Raw genomic sequence first — 21,116 nt, 5'->3', positions numbered from 1 at the left:
ATTCCCAGGAGACTCCCCTGCATATGTTTGCCAGCTTCCTTCATTTCCTTCCCATGGAAGTGGAGGTGTCACCAAGGCCAGATCACTCTGGTACCTGCATTACCCGGAGTCTCACATTGTCTACAAATTTATTATCTGTGCTGCTCCTTCATCTCCTTACGTAGGAAAACTTCTAGAGAAGTGCTGCCCTGTTCACCAAAGGGTCTGGAGCTGGACTGAGCACTCAGGTGCTGCCTGGCGTGTTGATGGTGCACCCTAACTCAGGGTGGTGTATCTGTGTTGTATCCACTTCTGACCAGAGGTTTTTCCTGAATTTTGGTCTTGAGTCTGAAGTCTAGTCTGGACTATTCACTCTGTGCAGAGTGGTAGAAGACTTTGCCCTGGATGTGGTGGTTTGTGTTGGGATATTTGAGCAGCTGATGCTGGCACTCAGCTCTTCCCTCCTCTGCAGCCTCCTCCTGTAGTCCCCATGTGCCTGAGGAAGTTGAGAGATTCCGCATCTGCCTCTGTTTGCGAAAGTCAATTTCTGGGGTTGTGACTTTTAACATGCACAAACAGCTCTAATTTAGTCATTTATTTAGTTGACATATTTATTTGGGATGTTCCTTTGCTTCAGTTAAAGATCCTGTGACCAGTGCCCCAGGCGTGCTCAGCAGTACGTGAATGAACAAGATCCATCAATTACTCTTTATCAGATCAAACTGGCCGGGAAAAACTCACATAACTCATGTGCCTGCACAGGCTCGGCTGGAGCCACACAGTTTGTAACTCAGCCTTCCCTGAGTGACACATTGTATGTAGCTTCCATGCAAACGCAGTGGGATGAGCACAGTGTGAGACAAACAGCTTTCCTGTGGTCCTGCTGTCCCTGCTGCCCTTCAGGCAATCCACCTCCCTTACTGGTGCTGTTTTGTTTTAAGCCCCATTCCATTGGCTCCCTCTAAGAAGGAAGAAGGTAAATACATGTGTTGGCAGCTCTGGCTGCTGTGCTCAAGCCCTTTAGTGTGACATGGTGCAGCACCCTGCATCTTTGGAGTTGTGGCTGGTCTCTTCTTCCAGGCACCTGCTTGGAAAACAGCATCTACTTTCTTAGCCTTAAAACATTGGTCCTGCAGCATTGCTATCCAAAATCGAATGTTTTGTTGCCTCCTTCCTTCCCTCATGTCTCATTTGGTGTTTTAACCATAAAAGCCAAATGCAGAAGCACCAGGGCATGACAGGTGAATTGTCAGTCCTTCTGTCTGCCCTGTAAGCTGCTAAGCAGGATGGTTTTTCAGGGATTTATGATGGGTTCACGTAGCTAAGAACAGCCTGGATACTCCAGTCATGTGTATATGTTAACCACTGTGGAGAAGAGCTGAGCGCTGCACTTGCTCTTCAAAATGTTTGGTCTGAAAGGTTTCAGCAGCCTAGATGTGGCTGGATGTATATAAGCCTTAAGCAAAGCTGTGCTCTCATGAGATTGTTTTGCCAAGAGCTATGATTCTTCTGATGTGCAGCATGTTACAGCAGACTTGAGGGTCTCTTCTATCTCTGAAGAAAATGCACTTAAGAAAACAGAGTTTGTGTTGTCAGGACACTGAATCAAACTTGCTCTCTCTTCTCTCTTACAGGTTACCAGGACAATGCCAGTACTTAGGGCTGCCGGTTGCTGATTACTTCAAACAGTGGATTAATCTGAAAAAGGTACTTCTGTGCAAACTGCCATGGTACCTGTCTCGCTCTCTCTCTCCTCCCCTTGTCCTTCACTTTTCCTCTTTAAGGAGGTGTCTAATAACTAGTGCTGTTTTGCATTGAAATGAGTTATTTCCTCAGAAGCTGGGCTGAGCGAGTCCTCCAGCTCCCTATTGTATCTCCTCTAATAGAGTCTTACTGTACTTGATGGGATGTGTTCTGCAGCTGGGGAAAATCCCATTGTGGCAGGCACAGTGTGCTGTCTTTGCATAATAGTGGGACACTGTGAGACCCCTTTTCAGTGAAGGTTGTGTTGTCACCAGTGTTGCTCACTCTGTTTTGTTTTGCAGCCATATAAGGCTCCTAGGAGCATGGTTCCCTTCAGATCAAATTCTGGTTAATAAGTGTGGAAATACTCCAATATAAAAATCAGCATTTCCCTTTGTGATGTGGGGAAAGGGAGATGTCTCAGCAGCATGTCCACTTATGGGACCAATGATCACTTTATTAAGCAAAATGCCTTGGACTCAGTACTGTTTAGTGCCTTGTCTTGCTCCACGCCTTCACTGGGTGGTTAAGGGACAACCTGCTGTGCATCCACAAGGTCTCCTCTGGCACAACTGCTCCATCTGCACCGAAAAATGTGGTGATGCCATAAGACAAACCAAACTGACAAGAAAAGAGCAAGTGTGATTACAAGCAGTAGCAGGGTGAGGGAGGCTGTGGTCTGTGCACAAGAGAAAACTGGGGTGGCCCTCCTGGTTAAACCTTTGGATGAGTAAGATTCCCTTCCCCCATCCAATTTAGTGCTTTATTTGGGTTTCTGTGCCTTTTTCTGGTAATTAGAGGTCTCAGTAAGTGAAATGTGCTTATAAACAGCTTGTTGTTCTTGTGGGCTTTTCTTTTGTTCTTTTATTTATTTATTGTTTTAAATGGATGTGTGAGTGACAGGCTGAGCTGCCGCAGAAGGACAATTTGCATGATCTGTTCCGTCAAATAGGGTAGAACATGAACTTAACAAGGGATGCTGGCAGCACATTCCTGGCTGAACTTGTCAAAGGGTCTTGTATTTCCCTGCTGTCAGAGCAAATCTTTTGGCTGATTGCTGGTCCTTGGTAAATGAAATCTGAAAGCACATTGGGGCATTCTGCAGTTCAGTGACCATTAATGATCGCCATTTGAAGTTCACTAAACTTCCGGTGAATGGATAGCAGCTACATAACCAGCACATTGATGGCTGCAGAATATTAATACTAAAAAAAAAAAATCCCTATGTACTGTGATGTTTGCTAAGAAGTAGGTTGATCCAGCTCCTCCTCTGGGCCTCTTACAGCTCTTTTCCATAGTTCAAGGCTGCCTGGATTTAGTGTGTTAGGAGCTGGGATTTACCATAACCTGGATGTCCAAACAAGTGGCATAGGCATTCATGTGTTGCACATCAGCAAATACTGTGACACTAAGCTAAGGGCTGCTGAGCATCCATGAAGTCCCAAGCACAGAGCTAAAGGCAGGAGCAGGAGAGAAGCTGTTGCAGTGAAGTGTTCCCCTGCCCAGCTCTGTGAAAGGGTCACATGCTGAGCCTGTAGGATGGGGACAAATGGGTAGGGTTATCCTCTGCAGACGTGTAACTTGGAAAGGACAGCTTCAAGCTCCATCAGATCACATGGAAAGGGGATGTGAGAGAGAAATGTTCATCTTTCTCCAACCTCTGTATTCCCTTAAAAAATGCAGTTTTTCTGACACTTCAATATAATGAAGTGATAACGAGGACTTTTCTGAGTTTGGGAGTTCCTTCTGCAACTACTAGGCAATGCAAGGGTGGGATTACACACTGACATGTTTGTGTACCTATGTATAATGCAGTAGCAACAAAATACATTCCAAATTCCCTCTGTCCATGCACGCACAGCTTCAGGTCCTCTTTGTCTCTGTTTTGTATCATTTTAAGAAACAGTCCTTGTCTGTACTCCCTCTGCCAGACTGTGGGATGCTCCAGAGCTTAGCAGTCCTTCTTCCCACAGTGGTAATACAGTCTCTCAGGATTCACTGGCCAATAAGCTCTTTCCCTTGTCACTGCTGTGCTGCAGGAGCAATTGTGGCAAGAATCCTGTGCCTCCAGGCAGCTTTCACAATTTCCAAGACCTGCCTCTTAGGCAGGCTGAAGACAGGAATTGCCCCTGCTAGCTGCCACACTTGTTTTGCCTCAGGCAAACCTTGTGGGATTGATGTGGCCATGCAGGTGGTGGTGAGCTTCCCACTTGATTGCTACAATGGTGGCCACAGTGTCTTGGGATCTGTGAAAAAGCTTCTGTGGAGGACAGAGGGGAAAAAAGCTGCCTGTGCACTTGACTATGTTTGCTGAAATTTTACCTTGGCCTGTGCCCCCCCAGCCTGCTAATGCATCCCTTCCATCAAGCCTGATCGGTGTTTGCTGACATTTTTAATGTCACTGAGCGATCTTGTATCTCTAGTGAACTGTCAGTGAAGAGCTGACTCGGGGCAGAGAGTTTATCATGTTCTTCACTGCGATTAGCTCAGCCTTGTGGGAGGGCAACAGAAAGCAGAGGAGGCTTTCTTTGAATACTGCAACATTTCAGATATCCCCCTAAACCATCTCAATAGAGAGCCACCATCCCATCTGCCAGTTCTCTTTAGGAACCTGTCATGTTGATTCACAGAAGACCCATAGGTCAGGACTGAGGTGCACAACATGAGCTGCATCACTGGAGCTGGATGCTCAGGGTGGAAATAACAAAGAGTGCTTCATGTCAGGAGAGAGGGGCACCAGTGGGGTAATACGTGCAGAAAGCAGAAGGCCATGGATCAAGATTTATGCAAAAAGGAAAGCTGCTGCAGCTAACAAGCTACAACCAAGCTGCTGCCCCAAGAGTATCCTCAGGTAGCCTGGATAAATTCATTAGTGCTTATTCTAACACAAGGATCAGCTCTCATTTGTACTCCCTCTGCTCTTTTGGGAGCGTCTGTGGTTTGTTGTTCCAGGGCCTGCTTGAGTTAGCAGTATGGTTGGTGCTGTGATGAATCCTCACTGCCAGGACTGGAGCCAGTGCTGCGTTAGGCTGAGGAGACACGGTGCCTGCAATTGCAGTGTGGCCAAGAGCCTGGGAATGGGAAGCCTGGAGCTTCATGGAGAGGAGAGTGGTTTGATAGAGGGAGAAGGAGAGGAAGAAGAAGAGTGAAGATAGATTTTCTAACAATGAGCTTGTGCAGGAAAAACATTAGAAGGATGATGAGGGTGTCAAAATGGCCAAACCAAGGGTCTTACCCAGATTGTCTCCATGCCAGAGGCCAGTAGCCAGTGCTTGCAGGTGTAACGGGGAAAGCACAGCTCCAGTCAGCTTTCTTTGATTCTCAGCAATTATCTGTGTCCTAAAGGACTGAGAGCTGGCAGCTGTACCTGGATCACAGTGTCTAACACCCACTGTTTTTACCACGTCTGTCTACCAGAAACTTGTACATTCTTTTCTGAATCTACTCATGCTTTTAGTTTCTTCAGCATCCTGCAGCAATGACTTTTGCTATTTAATTATGCATCAATTATACTCTGTTTACTCAGATGTTATGTGAAGATGCAGATTGCTTTGTTTCTTTTAAACCTGTCAGATCATTTTCTTGGGCCTAGATCTTGCATTATGTGAAAGAACAAGAGTGTGTTTCTAGTTCTTCTCCATAGTGTTATTCTTGATTTGAGACCTCTGCCACATTTTTGCTTAATTGTCCCTCCCAGCACAGCAAAACCTGTCAGAGAGCTGGCTCAAAGGCACTTGCTGGTTCTGTGACGAACTGGCTTGTGGAAGTTATTTTGAACACTGTGTGCACTATCCTGATCTTCCATTTTTATCTCTGGATGGGATGGAGTTACAAGATGAGAGGAGTGTTCTATGTATCTACTAAGGGTTTATTTTAGTCCTTGTTTTTCAAATTATTTATTTTTTAAAAAATACATTCTTCATACCCTTCACAGAGCTGTCCCTTTCTCAGAATGGCTGGTTGACATGTTTGACCGTCTTTGATTTCTGTTCTTAGGATGCAGCATGTGTTTAAATACAGAAATAGTGGTTGCTTTAGGAGTGCCAGAACAGTGGTCCTAGTTTGACATCCTCCTGAAATCCAGAAGTTTTTATGAAAGGCAAGCACTGAACAATACGTGTGAAGGACTGCAACTTTTCTCTAGCTGTGATAAAACACTTGGGGAGCACAACATGACTGTGCTGGGATGCCATGTCTGTGCAGAGCTGGCCTGTCCCAGGGCCAGCCTTTATTGATCTACATGTAGATATTCCTGGTTGGAAGCAAACTGGTAATACACGTGCACAAATGTTTTAAGGTCACCTACTTGCATTGTGAAATCTGACAGAGAAAGCATGTAATAGGATGTTTTTGTTAATATTTGGCTACTAGAAATAAACATCTTAAACAAACAAAGATTTGCTAACAGCTTTCTGTCTCTCCACTGAATTAACAATTCCTTCTGCCTTTGGGGGGGGAGGAGGAGCTCTAAGTGCTTCTCAGGCACTCGATGCTGAAGTGTCTTGAGTGTTTTGGATGAAGATCATTGAAATGGTTACAGTTAAGAAATGGTTTATGTTTTAACCCATATGACTGGAAGTTTCTTTTCTGAGGTTTAACTTCTTGAGTACTTACAGTGATTGTTATCAATTGCCTGTATATTGAGTTACTGGCTGCAGGAAATAAAATGCCTAGTAGGGTTAGAAATGCCAGAGGAGTACTCTTTAGGCAGAGTGCTTCATGACCAAAGTGTCAAGCACGTGAATAGGTGTTGCCTCTCAACTGAAGAGCTGCTCTTACACTCACCATGCCCCATGCTTTGCTGGTTTGCAGCACGGGGGCATGTTCTGAGAGACTGTCACACCTCCCTTCAATGGGACCTGGCCTTGCCTGGCTCCTCACCCAATTATGGAATTCTTGACTTTGGAAAATATGCCCCAGAAGGCAGGAATGGGAGAGGCTGTGAAAGGAAGCACAAGGAGAAGCACAAATCTGGAGTTAAGTAGAGTAATAGTATCTCTTTCATAGAGATGAGGAAAGAAAAGTGTTTGTGCAATGGCATTGGTTTGTAGTTGGAAGGAAATGGAAGGAATTGCTTGTAACAGCAAAATGACTGGGTTTAATAAATATTTTGCTCTGTATTTACAGAAAGGCAGATGTTGCCATATTCCTGAGCAAGAGGTTTGCTGTTACAACACAATTTTCTGATCAAGTGGTGACTTTTGGTTGGTATTTTCCATAGCGGGTTTACAGGAGTTTTAAAGAGCTGGCTGAGATGCCCTGAACTATTAATAAGTCTTTGAACATGGGGGAAGTTCTAGAGGACTGGAAGAAAGCTAATGTTGTACCAGTAATTTAGAAGGGCAAATGGGATGACCGATGAAGTAATTATAGCCCTATCATCTTGACATTAATTCTGGGCAAAGTAATGAAAAGCCAGATATCATAGTTGATTAATAAAGAATGAAAAGAGGGTAATATAATGCCAATCAATGTGGATTTATGGAAACTAGATCTTTTTCAAACTAACTTGATATTTTTTTTATGAGAATACATGTTTGGTTGATAAAGGTAACCATGTCAATGTAATATACTTCTGGAAGGCATTTGACTTGGTACCTTATGACATTTTGATTAAGAAACAAGAGTGATACAAAATCAACATGGCACACATTACATTGATTAAGAAAGAGCAAACTGACAGCTCCTAGCATTTAATTGTAAATGGATAATCATCATGGAGTGCATGTCTTCCTAGTGAAGTCCCACAGGGATCTATTTCTCAGACCTCTTGTATTTAACACTTTTATCAATGCCCTGAAAGACAACATAAAAATCATTTTCGATAACATGTGCATATAGTGCATCCAGGAGGCAGCTGCTGTTGGATTTAGAAACAGGCAATGGTGAGTAGGAGCAGGGGGTTTGAATCATTTCTCTCTTTGGGACAGGTTTGACCAGTATGGGATACTGGGTCCCATCGCAGCATTGGAAAGAATTCTGGAAACTTGACGACTGGAGGAGAACTGCAAAACCCATGGGATTACTCGCCATGCAGTTAAGACTCTGGGAGCCATTTAGGGTACCAGAAAGAAGGGAGACTTGGCTGTAGTGCCTAAATATCTAAAGGGAGAACCAAGATGTGGCAAGAGGTTCCTTCCCTCTGGCAGACAAAAGTGTAAGTAGTTCCAGTTCCTGGAAGCCAAAGCAACATAATTCAGATGCACATCTTTATGGTGTAGGGTAATTAACCACTGGAACAACTTACCAAAGGCTGTGGTGGTTTCTCCAGCTCAGGAGGGAAAGCTTTTTCCTAAAAACATTAGCTCTGGTTCAGATAGGACTTTGGGGTAGTCTCGTGGCCTCTGTCAGGCAGACAGATTGTGGCGGTTTCTTCTGCTGTGATGATGATCTTTGACTGTCTGTCTCAGCAGAGCTCTGAGTGCTCTGTTCCCTTGTAGTAAAAGCATTCTCAAGGGCTTCTGACTTGGGGATGCACAAATGGCACAAACACCACTGAGCTGGGGATGAAAGGGATGGCATCCTGGGGAATACGACACCTCTGGAACTCGCAGGGGAGCCCTCCTGCTCTGGGGCTGGAGCATGGCAGCCATCCATGACTTCTCCTTTAAATCTGTCGTGCTGCTGTCTGAACTCTGAAATTTCTTTCACTCTCTCCCTCGCCTTGTTAACATGTGTTGCCTTTGGGGTAATCAGGGAAAAAATATTATGTCCTTTTACAATTACCAGGTTTTGGAATATTAAAATGTCTCTCTGCATCGGCAGTGTTATTTTGATTGGTATTCTAACCTTTGACTAGCCCATAAAGCGAGCCGCTCTTCAAGCCAATATTGCAGGACTGAAATTTAATTCCGAAATGATTCCAGATAATAGGGAGACAGATAATATATGCATGAAGGATATTATGTTTGGACTAAATGCAGCAGGGCCAGGGCTTGGGAGTTGAATAATAGCCCAGAGTGAGTTATAATCTGTGGGACAGAAATACCTTACTGTCAGGGCCAGGAGAGGAACTCTTAAATCAAAGGGAGGGAGATGAGGAGGGAGTCGAGGATAGTCATCTCAAAGGGAAGGGGCATCCAGGAGAGGCCTTAAAGGAGCAGCCCTCTCTGTCCTTTTGCAGAGGAACGTGTCCTTCCTTTCTTATTTAACAGGGAGTGCTGAGTAAAAATACATTTCCAAGGAAAACCAGTAGGCAGAAGAGTCTGCAAGTTCTTGGCAGTCTTTTCCCTTTTCTCCTCCTGGACTCATTAGAAGTTACAGGATCGGTTGATACCTCAGTTTCCCTGTAAGTTGTAACCAGATGGACCAATGAATTGTGGATGTAGTGGGTTTGCAAGGCAGAGTGCTCATATAATGCAGAGTAACCATCAGGGTTGGTTTCGACATCCACTTTTATATAAAACAAAGGAAGCAGAGGCACAGTGTGTGGGCTGCATAGACAGTAGTTGTTTAGGGCTCTGCCCCTGACCTTCTCAGCCTAGGACTCACTGCCGGGCAGTACTGTCTTCCTCCTTCAGAGGTCCTGCCCAGGCTGATGGCTGAAGACATAGAGCAGGAGTATTTTGTGTGGTAGCTAAGGTACAAGTTCAGTGCCTTTTAAAATCTGGAGGCTTTAAAGAAGCATTATCTCCCTCTGGACTTTCTGTTCCAGGGAAGGAAACTTGGGGGTTTTGCTATTTACTCCTCTGCAAGTGGCACTTTATGCTTTGCTGGCAGCTTCCAAGCATGATGGAACAGTCAGCAGGGTGCTTTCCATTCTGCAGTAGCTCAGTTCTATAACTTTAACCTGCTGGGCAAAGCACTGGGAGTTTTCTGTAGCTAGACTTTGGAGAGCATTGCGGATGGCTGTGCTGCCAGCTGTCCTGGGAGGAGGGGAACTGAGCAAGCGGAGATGGAGAATGATCTCTGCTGCTGGGGTGACACAAACCCATGTCAATATAACAGGCTTTGGCTCAGTGGCACAAGCTTATACTTTCAAAGTAATGATCCCAGCCTTGCATTTCATTTCCTTTTCTTGCAGTCTCAGGAGCTGGTTGTGCTGCAGTTGAGAGGGGCTCTAGATGCAGCCTGGAGGCTTCACTGGTTTTGAATGACCTGAGTAATAATATACATGCCCATCCCAAGAGGACAAAATTAAGCTGTGTCCATTTTCACCTAAATCAAATGGTTTTGTGTTTCCCTCTCCTTTGATTGTTTTAAATTTTTTTATTTTTATTTTTTTATTGCATCCTAAAACATAGAAGCAATTTTCTCTAGAATGTGTCTGTATGAACTGTTTAGAGCAGACAAAACTATGTGATCCCTGGAGGATTAATGTGAGTTCTTGGGTTTGGTTCATGAGACAGTAGCTAAGTTTCCTGCTTGCAAAACAGTTTAGTAATTCCTTTAATCATGAAACCCTCACCTGTGTGAAAGAGCACCTTCTTGCTGCAAAACTCATGCCAAGCAGAAGTCTGTGGGCTGGGCACTTACAGCCTGTTCCTTACTCACTGACTTTAAGACTCTACTGAGTGGGTAAAGACAGTCTCTGACAAGGTCCTGTTATGTGGAAGCCATTTAAAGCTACTCCAAGACAAAGTGGACATGTGAGTATTTTGGTGCTATTAACATCAAGCTCTTCCTGGAACTTTCTTCCATCCTTTTGTCCTTTCTGTAGCTATCCCTGCGTGTTTATCTCTTGGCACCTCACAGACAGGTTAACTTCTTTACCATTAGGGGTTCTCCTACATTCTCTTTTGCTAATGCATACTAAAATGTGCTAGATGCATGTTAAAATATCATCTCTTTTCCTAGGCAAGCTGTTATGGAGCCTGATTTTAGCCTTTGGAACAAACCAGTTTTGTGTACTGCATTCAGGGAGGACCTGACACTGGTAGAAAAACCCAGAAGGGAAGAGAAGAGTCAGAGAGCAGGAAGATGTAACCTCCAGAGGAAGATTGAGGAACCTGGGATATTTAGCCTAGGGAAGACTAAAGATAAATTATCTTGGAGAAATGACAGTGCTCAGAGGAAAAGTTTCTTCGGGCTGGTGTGGTGGACAGTTCTTGATCATGTCTGCTACGAGGAGATCAGTAAACAGTCTCTGTGAATGGGAGCAGGGATATGGGACCTTTAGCTCTTGGGAGTTTAGACTAATCTCACGGGGGTGCTGGTCCTGCCTTAAAGCAGACAGTGTGAGTCATCACTTCTCCCTTCCTGCCTGCCCTGTGTGCTCTGATTTTCTTTGCTCTTGCACTTGGACGCAAGGTGCCTGCTTTCCTTGGAAAACATGACTGAAACTCAGTACATGAGCAGTGGAGGAATTGGTGGTTGCCTTGAGTGCCACATACAGTCTCCACTCCTCTCCTGATGCTGTCTGCCCAGATCCCAGCCAGGTGTTTGTACTGAGAAAATCCCAAGATAGACTTTATTATTTGGCAGTGCCTTTGGGCTCCAGCAAGAACCAGGGACTCCTCGTGCCACAGGTGATAGAGAGGGCTCTTGAATAAGGCTGGACGGTGTTAATTCAAGAGAGAGTGAGGAGCACAATTACCTTCCTTGTCCCTGTGCAGCCTGCAGGTAGTGGACAAAGCAGAGAGTATAATTTGTTACCTTTGAGCTTTTTTTAACCAGGGCCTTCTAGATGAGATTCTAAGCAGTTCGTTGAGCACACTGCTGATGTACCAAAAGCATCCTTGTCTATGCAACTGGTTGGAGGTAGATTGGCATTGGTGGTTATTACTCATGCACATTGCTGTTGCTGCAGGCAAAAGACAAAGAAGCAGCTGCTCAGACCTTGCATGCTGCTCTGCCTGCTGAGTGCCGTATTGCTCAGCTGCACCTTGCTGTGCCTGTGCTGAGGGACTTGAGCATCTGTCCCCTGTACTGAGGAGCCTCCTGGTTCCCATCTGGCTGTATGTGCGCTGCTGCTGAGATTAAACATACTGCTTAGACCTTTGCTCCATGAGTCTTGGTTGCCGCTTGCAGGTTGAGGAAGGAGACATGCAGGCGCTCATGGTCCTGCCCATTTATGGGAGAGTGTGCTGTAGATGCCAAAGACAGAGTTTTGGAAAGAGCTTTCATCCAGACTAACCCTGTAATATGCTCTTGGTATGGCAGCAAGCCAGGGCAACCACAAGGATGGTCAGAATTAGGCTCTTGATCTCCCAGTGAGCTGGACATCGGTCTGGTATTTCACCTGAATGCAGGACCGCGGCTGTGCCTGTGGGGTGCCAGCACTGTTGGCAGAAGATGGAGGCCTCCAATCTCACCTGCATGTTTATGTGAAGGTCTGGCACAGCCTGTATGTCCCAGTGTCTTCAGTACTGAGGTCAGCTGGAGGGGCTGGAGCCTTTTGCGTGCCCTGGTATTGTGAGAGGGAAGCCTGACCCCAGGCCTGACACAGCTTTCTGCAGTCAATACCAGAGCAAGGCAAGAGGAGAAGGGGTTAGAATCAGGGCATGTTTTACAATAATCCTGCAACGTGTGCTGCATTCCAGGCCAAGAGGAGCTGGGAGTTGAAGGCACAATGCATGAAAGATGGCCTTTCCAAGAATCCCAGGGGACACACAAGGGGCAGAGCATCCCTGCATCGCAGCCCTTCAGCTGGAGCTTTACTTGAGTGCCAGCATAGCTGCCTAGTGCCTGGGAAAGGAGCCGTGTCATCTTTTCTCTGCATTTAAAAGACAGGAGCTCCATGTAGGAGCATGAAAATGGAACTGTGGAGTTCTTTAGGAAGGCATAAAGGGTTAATCAGATTTTCTAGCCTTGGGGACTAAAACATTAACTGATTTAGTCCTCATTCTCCTACCAAGCCAGCATGGCTACAAAAGGGAGAGTGATGGCTTGCCATCTCCACTAGAGTCAGCAGGCTGGTTTATGGTAGCAATTGGCTTACCTGTAAGTGGAAAGAACTTTTCTTTTTTGTTTTGTATGAGGTGTTCCTGGTGCCATGTGCCAAGTGTGATGCTGTTTTGCTCAAAGGATTGGTACTTCGTTACTGCTGTCTTGGCTAGGAAAGTGTGGGTGTGCAGCCTCTGCCCCACTGTATAGAGGCATACTGGGGCTTTTGCTTCTCATGGGCTCAGTAAAAAGTGGCAAGAGATGATGAACAGGGAGATGGGAGATACAGTAGTGGAATTAATATATTAATAACTTACAGTACTTCACACTCATTAAATTAATAAATTAAATCCTTCTGAGCCCCAAGGCTACTAAGCAAGTTTATTTCAGAGTCTCCTGCCACCCTTCCCCCATGCTGTCACAGTACTTCTGGCTCCATCCTGGCTTTTGCTCTTTCCACTTGCAGGTTTCCTTGCTTGAGCTCTTTGCCTGCAGCCCAAGGATTGGATCTATCAGTGTGGCTTTCTAAGAACTGTCTGGAAAGTCTACAGATATGATCTGCTTTTCTTTAGAAAACAACCTGTCTCTTGCCCTCATCTGGGCATCAACTTCTATTTCGTGGCCTGCTGGGGACAGCAGCTCTGATCACTCCAAAGCACAAGCCCATCCGGGGTCTGTCTCACAGTGGCTTGTTTTCCCAGTTGCCTAGGCACTGTCTCCTATAGACCAAAACCATCTTCTCCTTGAGTGCTCTGACATGAATGTTGCTGCTGTCTTTATAGGGCATTAAAGCTCCTGAGCGAATGGCCATCCAGAAGTGGTGGTCCGGTTTGCTGCACTGCGGCTTCCCATGTGCTCTCAGTATGCATGGAGTTCTCAGCAGTGTCCTTCTGGGTATCAACAGATATTAGGGGGGCAGGATGCTTTTATTTACTGACAATATGCATCTTCCCTTGCATGTGTTCAGTCTTGTGTTACAAAAGTTCATAATGTTGTTTGATGTTTTCTTGGGCATCCTATCCACAGGTGAATTTGCAGGTCTCACTCATGGCTGATGTATCAGCTCCACACTGCTCAGTTTTCTTTGATCCAGGATACTCTGGCATTCCTGTACTGCACTAAAAATACCTTAAAGCCACTAACTTGTATTAAGCCATGCAGGATGGAGTGTAGCTGAGCTGTTCTCTCTCCTGCAAGCAGTGGTTGACGTCCCCAGTGGATTTCAGTGGTGTGGAGATGAAACCTCAGCATGGTGTTCTGCCAGCACTGCGCCTGTGTGCATCCTGCAGACACATTTTTAAACAAACTGTAGTTATTTAGTGTATGGGTTTGTGCCAGCTTCAGGAAAACCTGTTCTCTGTGCTTTCCCAATGTGGTAACCTCTGTCAGCCTGGCTCTGATTGATACTATTAATATTTTAGAGATCATTTAGGATCTCCACCTTGGCTTGCTCCTCACTCAGGGAAGAGCTGTCCTGTGTGGATGCCTGCAGCCGCCAGAGGAGTACATTTGCTGCCTGACTGTGTGTTCTGGAGGAGGCAGAGGTGCATGTTAGCAGGATCACCAGGACTAATGGTAGCACAAAACCTTCAAAGAGCTAGTTGCTAACCTCCAACAGGTCCAGCTGTTGGGACATTCCCTTCTGTTCTTGCCTTTTGGCACCAACTGCATTTGGCCAAGGACCGCCTTGCTGTGGAGAGGTGTCCCCATGCCTCTGCTCAGCTCTTCCAATTACTGGAGCTGGCCTTGTCAGAACTGCAAAACCAAAAACAGCTCTGCATCTCTCCTGTGTTTTGAGTCTCCCTTTGTCATTGTACCATGTATGATTTGACCACATGAAGTTGGTTCTGCTGTGTGGGGATGAGAGTGTGTGTGTATCTCCTAGGGTCTGAGGTAACTGATGAATGCATCCTTAAGGATGCAGACCTTAGGAGATACACACACACTGTCATCCCCACACTGCTGCACCATTTCTTGGCTGTGGGTACAGTCAGCGCCAGTCAGGAGGTGACTGATATCCTCCATTGGTGCTCTGCCACACACAGTTTCCATCTGCTTCCCAGGAGCTGCACATAGACTCATCCTGTACCTCCTTGCCTGGCACCCTGCTCTTGGTCTGCTCTAAGCAGTAGAACTGCATGGCCATTCCTCTTGGTGCAGGGGAGCCCTGGTGATACATTCCTTGCTCAGCCTTCCCCATGGGGCCCAACTAAATCCAGCTGCAGGAATGGGGCTGACGTGCTGTGGAAGTAGGATCTGGCTCCAACAGATCCAGAAGACAGTAAAGCCATGTGACTGAATACCAGACTGTGTTTGCTCTGCCTAATTATCAAAAGTATGAGTTTGTTCTGCTAGGTGCACATTATGCCTTTATTGTGGTGTAATTATGCCAGCTGCCTATGTTTAGTGTCATAAAAAGGAATAAAATGCCCATTACCCGCCTAAAGAATTCTTCATGTGGGTTTTTTTTATTTTTATTGCTCTGGAGTACACAGTGGGGATATCTTTGATCGGCAATTCTCCATGCAAAATAGCTAGTGAAATACTGTGCCTTTCGGAGAGCTCCTCCAGCCAGCAGCCTGAAAAGGCAGCTGGCCCACCAGCCTCACCTGGCGCTGCCTCTGCTGCTTGCTGCCAGCCCGATCTGGTGGTCAAGATGGTGAAGCCATCACAATGCCTTCCTTTGCTAGAGCTCAGCTGCCTTCTAGCAGCATTTCCCTGCTGCCATCCAGGTCCTGGAGCTCCCTCCTGCCAACACAGCACCTGAAATGTGCAGGATGCTTTCCAAGCCTGGGAAAAGATGAAGCCTCTCTACCTGCTGAGGTTTTCAGGAAGACGCAATGCTGCTTGGCTCTGGCTCGGGTATTTTTTGGGCAGAATGATGTGTTCAGGAGTCCCATGCCCAGGGGAAGCACTAAAGGTTGTTGAGGGAGCAGTGCAGAGTGATGTGTGGGTGGAAGCCATACACTCCTTTGCCCTGCTTTGTCTGGAGTACTGAAAACATACACCAAGTGGCATGAACCTGCCAGTGGCCTGGTGGTGCTCTTGCAAGAGCAAGGATGCTGAGCCTTAGCCCCTGACCCTGCAGTTGGGTTTTGGCTGTTTTGGGGTTTCTTGTGGTGTCTAAATATCTAAGGCTGTGTTTCTGTGGTGCTGACAGATGCCTTGAAGGAGCCGTGTCCTCCAAGAGCTGAGGTTCTGTGCAAACATCAATTACTGAAACACATACCCTGCCAGGGAAGAGCAGCAGGGGGCTTGCTTTGTGTGTTTAAATCCTAGGGGCATTTCAGTGATATTAAGTAATTTTTGATGAAAAAAAACCTGAAACCCACATATCCAAATCCCACCTCTTTAGAGGTTGCTGAAAACTGCCTCTCTGCTTCTAGTCGTTTGTGTCTAGTTGGAAACTGACTTTATTAGCCTCAGTAGGAGTGGTTAGTGCTGGCTATAGATAGCTCTTAAATATATGGGTTTGGTAAATTTCTTGGTTTAGTTGGTTTATTTTTCAACTTGATGATATTTTCAGATATTGTCAGATATTTTCAGCAAGGCCCTGGCTCCCTCAGCCTGGCTGTGCCACAGATACCTCACACAACGTCCCTTTTAATTCCTTCCACTTATTTTTTACGTCAGGTGTTCCTTGAAGTGGCCTTCACAGCTCTCCACCCTTTCAGCCGACGACTACGTCAGGGGAAGATGGACTTGTGCCTCCCCGCAGCTTCATTGCATATGCACACACCGTCTGCCCCGGCGGCACGATTGCCTTGGTGAAGAATCCAAGGGGCTGCTGATAGCAATCATTGATTAAGAGGGTAATTGTCCTGAAAATTCAGATTGATCAAAAGGCAGAAATGATAACTTGTGTAACTGTGTTTAAAACCACGTCCTGTCAATAGGGGAGACTGAGATGTGGCGAGCAGAAAGCAGAGAGAATTGGATGTGCGAGCGGTGAGTGTGTCTGTGGTTCGTGGAGGAGGGGGAGCCATTCTTCCTTGGGGTCCGTAGCAGGATGTTTCTTGTCACTGATGCTGGGCTATTGGAGATTCAATCACTTTTATCTTCCCCTCTCTCTCAGTCCAAATGCCTTTTCATATTAGAAAATTAGAATCAGCTCTGCTCATGCAAGATTTATTAGCTCTGCTGAGCAATACCACAGAAGAGTAAATGATGTCGCATTTCAGGGGCTTTTTACACATTATGACCAAACTTGCAACTTTTTAAGTATTTTTCCATTGAGCCACTGCAGGATGTGAAAGGGATGGGGAGACAAAGTTTTCTCTGGAAATAGTTCTGCACCAGTCCAGATGTCTTTTATTATCAGAATGATTGGATTTGGTTTCTAATACAGATCTTTTCTTTGGGCTCAGTTTCTGTGCTTATTGCTCTGGAAATCAAACTTTAAGAATTGAGCCTGTTTATCACATTTTTTCTTGGTTCCCTTTGTAGAAACACTCTTTGGTGCTAAAATGTGTGTCTTTGGAGCTCCACTGCTCCCTGGCATTCATTTACATGTGAAGAAGGCAAATATTGTTTCCTGCTCGATTCTTTTTCCCTTGTGTTTTTCACCGGGTTGCTGCTTTTTTAAATGCCTTCTGACCTTGTGTTGTACATAGCTCATGTTTTTCGTAGTGATGGTCCTTTGCTCTTCAAGCAGTAGATGCTTAAGCTCTTTAGAAACATGAATTAATTTAGGTTCATAACACTCAACAGATATTATTGGGGAGATACTGAGGCATGGGGGAATTGGATGGTTTTCCTGTGAATCCGTATCAGAGATTGAAAGGGAAGTTAGGTCTCATCTCTCCTGCCTCTGGGCTTCAGCCACAAGGCTTGTTTTTAAGGCTTTTCACTTTCAAATTGCTTTGCAGGCATTAAATCCATGCAGCATCCTCGTGGGCTGGCTGCAGAGGAGGATCACTCAGCTGCAAGAGTCAGAATGACTGGTTGTTGGGACCTTCTGCCTGAGCTGCTTTGCAGTTTTTCTCACCATCTCAAGAATTAAAATATTTGATTCACAGTATTTCACTGCTGCTACACAAATCCCTGGTGTTCTACAACACTCCACTCCTCTCACAATGGGCATTGTGTACGTAACCCCCATACAAAAATGGCTGTTCTCAAGGTAAACACCATTTTTCTGCTGGTTCTGGTTTGGAATATTCCCAAAAGGGAGCAAATTTTTCTCCAGCCATCATCATTTAGGAAAGTGGACAGCACCACACAGGAATTCTGATACCACTGCTCAGTGTCTCACACCAAAACCAGCATTAAACAACAGAAGCTGGAATCAGGTTGTAGAAGGGAATAGTTCACAGCTTCACCTGCTGTCACCATCGTGCAGTGAAGCTCAGCATGTACAGCTGAGCTTCTGCCAGCCTTTTGTCAGTTCAGGTCTGGCTTTTCCTTGACATGGCTCAGCTGCTGCATGGATTGCAGTGCAGACAGGGTGGAGGAGAGTTTGGGGCAACCTCATAGTTAAGAACCTTTCTCTCACCTATCAGCATAGCCAACACGGGGCGTCTGCATGGGTCATCATTGTGGGCTCCAAATGCTTAGCATCATCCTCTGCTTGGCAGGTTTAAAGGAACTTCATTAACAAGCAGTTCTAATTACATTTAAAATAACATCATACTTGAACTTGTCCAAGTGCCAGTCTAACTTGGTGCAAAGTTTTGCCATTCATCTTCGCAAAAGGCGTTTCTGAAGAGCTGCTTAAAACTGTGGCTGGCTGGCAGGAAGGTTTCTCGTCAAGTGTTGGTGCTTGGGAGGCAGGTGCACTTGACAAGCAGAAGGACTTGACTTTTTCCCCTTCCATGTGCAAGCACTATGTATTATTCAAGGTCTTCTTAAGTCAATGCTGGGTTTTAATCGGTCGCTTCTCTGCATGTTAAATTTACCTACTAATTTTGAGGCTCTGGAAGAGGACTGCAGGTATGAGTTGCACAGTGTTTTCTTTCCCTCCATAAGTCTCTGAACACCTAAGTGTGCAGTCTGGGACTGCTGCAACTCCTTGCCTTGGGTTCAGATATTGTAGTGCTGCTTGTGCACCAACTGCACGGGGAGGTGAGGTCCAGGTTGACTTAATGTTCCCATTTCCAGATAGTCATTGATGGTGGGGGGAGCAGGTGTAGGGCCATAGATAAAAGCCTTGCTAAACCTTGAGGGAGCAGACACGATTTCCCACAAACCACCTCCTAAGGACTAGGGATGCTACAGTTTCAATTGTCACTAGAGAAAGATAGAGTGGTGTCCAGGTGTGGGATAGGCATTGTACACAGCCCAGGAGGGGTTTGGTCCATGACATAAGTGGTATCCACCTCGCCTTGGCTTCTGCTCTGTTTGCAGGCTGATGTAATGAGTTATTTGTATCTGATTTGGAGACAGCCTCTGGGTTTTAGGACTCTCACTCTTCTATCCCCAAGTCAGACTTCCATGCTCCAGTCTCCTCTTCCTCCATGAGCTCTGGCAGTGTTGCCTGTGGTAGGCAAGGCACGTGGGCCAGCTGCACCTGCACGTTCCAGGAATCACGTCAGCTGTCATTACTTACATTACCTTGATTGGAAACAGTCCCTTATGTCACCGTCCATCATCATGTCTCTCCCAGGAGATGCTGAGAAAGGAGGAGAGGAGCAGGAATTATAAAGCGCTTCTGCGGTGCTGCACCAATCCCACTGCTCTGTTGGCTGAACATCTGTCATCAGGCAGCTTGAAAAGAAGGTGCTTTGTCTGATGGATCTTCCCATCGTAGCTCCACAGGGAGGAGCCTTCTGCAACACTGACACTGTGCCATGGGAAGAGTACTGGGGACTTCTGTGGAGTTTAACATGAAAGGAATGATGCTGCTGCCTGGAAAGCTTTGTAGGATGTCGCAGGAAAGCCTGCTGGGCAGCTGGGGTTGAAGGATGGGCTCTCTTGACTGAGAGCTGCTTTGACCTCAGCAGAGTTACCAAAACTGTTTCCAGTACAAGTGACTCAGAGCTTGGGCTTGCATGCTGTACCCAAGTGTGACTGGCAGAGAATTCCTGGCCATATCTCAGGGGGGAATCCATCCTCCCTTTGGCTGGAAGCTCCAAATTCCCCTAATGAGAATGAGATCTGACTTTTGATGAAGGAAACTTCTTATTTCTATTGGAAAATTATCTGGAAAAGTTTCCAGCCCTCTACCCAAATTGATTTGGGAGTTTGGCCCCAGTTCCAACAGTGGATCTCTTTGACTCTGGTTTCCTTGATGGGCTGGGACACAACATGTGGCAGTAGCTGTGTCCAGCTCTAGTGGCAGAGCCCATGGTGCCATGTGTGGTGAGGAGGATAGTTCATTTGTCCAGCAGCCTACTGTGAATAAATTTGTCATTGAACGCAGGATGGGTTTGAGAGGGTAAGAAGAAACAGGAGCTCCGTGGCCATGGCAAGGAGGTGTTCCAGGGCTGTAAGGCCAGGTTCTCCAAGGCTTGTGTGACAAGGTCTGTCAGGGCTGAGAGCAAGAACAGTTCAAGAAGCATGTGTAGCCCATCAGGACACAATGGGAGGTGGAGAAGGCAGTAGTGCCTGCCTCTTCGTATTTCATGCTCTGTGTGTATTGGTCCTGGCACTGTGACTTGGGGAAAAATGCTACCTGTCAAGCATAGTGCTCACATTTTAACTTTCATTATCTGGGCAGAGAGCAAGGGTGGTTTGACAACAGCTGGACCTCAGTGAGCCCCAGTATGTGGGTGTTCAACCCAGACTGGGACCTGACAGTGCCTCTCCGGAGATAAAGCAACTGGAGGGGAAGAAAGCTGGGACAGAAGAGGTCTGCACCTAGAGTCTGAAGTAGAGAAGAAAAAGAAGTTTCGTGGTTCTGTATGTTTCTCCTTGGAGCAGCTCCTTCAAAAGCAAGCAGATGGTTCAAAGAGAGATCTTAAAACACATGGAGGAACTGGCTGGCATCAGCAGTGACACATGGATGCTGCACAGGAGATGTGTGTGTGGGTAGGTCATGGGTGACTGAAGAAGCTTGGTCTCAGCCTGTGCAAGGCATCCTGTGCATGTACAGCCAGCAAGGTCTGACCTGTAATCTATCCTGTCATTTAAAGAACTTGCACTGTACAGCAGTAATGCTTTTTGTGTGCCAGAGGCATTGCTGCAGTACTCTCAGCTGAGTTTGAAAAGCTCTTGTTGTCCCCAGTTTTAGGTGTAGCTGGTATTTTGCTGGATGGCCCAGATGCATGGAGCTTGCTAGGCAAAGCAAAGATTGCAAAGGAGGAAAGGTGGGTTTCCATGGTGGGTAAGACAGCTAGTGAAGTGAGTAAATACGTGCTATAAACATGTTCAGAGCATCCCCATGTGAAGAACCCAACACAGTCTTTCTGAGTGAATAGAAAGAGAGCCTGGGTTCAGTTCATATGTCTGTTTTCATTTCTTTTCTTCTTCTGATCAACTGTGGCTGTAGATAAGAGTTTTCTATTTGAAGCTCAGAAGGGAAGGGAAATCCATTGTTAGAAGGGGAGACTTTCTTTTTTGCTTGATATCTATCTTCAGCAACACAGCAGAGGAGGAAAAGATTTGCTATGATAAAGAAAGCTTTAAGGAGA

The 21,116-nt window shown here is 46.0% G+C and overlaps 1 protein-coding gene across 9 annotated transcripts in view; it reads left to right on the top strand.

Annotated features, from left to right (window-relative positions):
- ERI3 (ERI1 exoribonuclease family member 3) overlaps positions 1 to 21,116 on the top strand; it is a 130,434-nt gene that overhangs the window by 50,345 nt on the left and 58,973 nt on the right. For 8 of the 9 annotated variants that reach the window (XM_071565109.1, XM_071565116.1, XM_071565111.1 and 5 more), the window contains one exon: positions 1,614 to 1,686. In XM_071565109.1, coding sequence (XP_071421210.1) covers positions 1,614 to 1,686 — 73 coding nt within the window. Of the gene's footprint in view, positions 1 to 1,613; positions 1,687 to 16,179; positions 16,351 to 21,116 lie in introns of those variants that run through there. The other variant, XM_071565108.1, reaches the window with a different exon arrangement.

The sequence above is a fragment of the Pithys albifrons genome, chromosome 10 (genome assembly GCF_047495875.1).
Source record: "Pithys albifrons albifrons isolate INPA30051 chromosome 10, PitAlb_v1, whole genome shotgun sequence".
In the NCBI taxonomy this organism is placed as follows: domain Eukaryota; kingdom Metazoa; phylum Chordata; class Aves; order Passeriformes; family Thamnophilidae; genus Pithys; species Pithys albifrons.
Note: the sequence above shows the minus strand (reverse complement) of the source record. Positions and strands in the feature narration are given on the sequence as shown.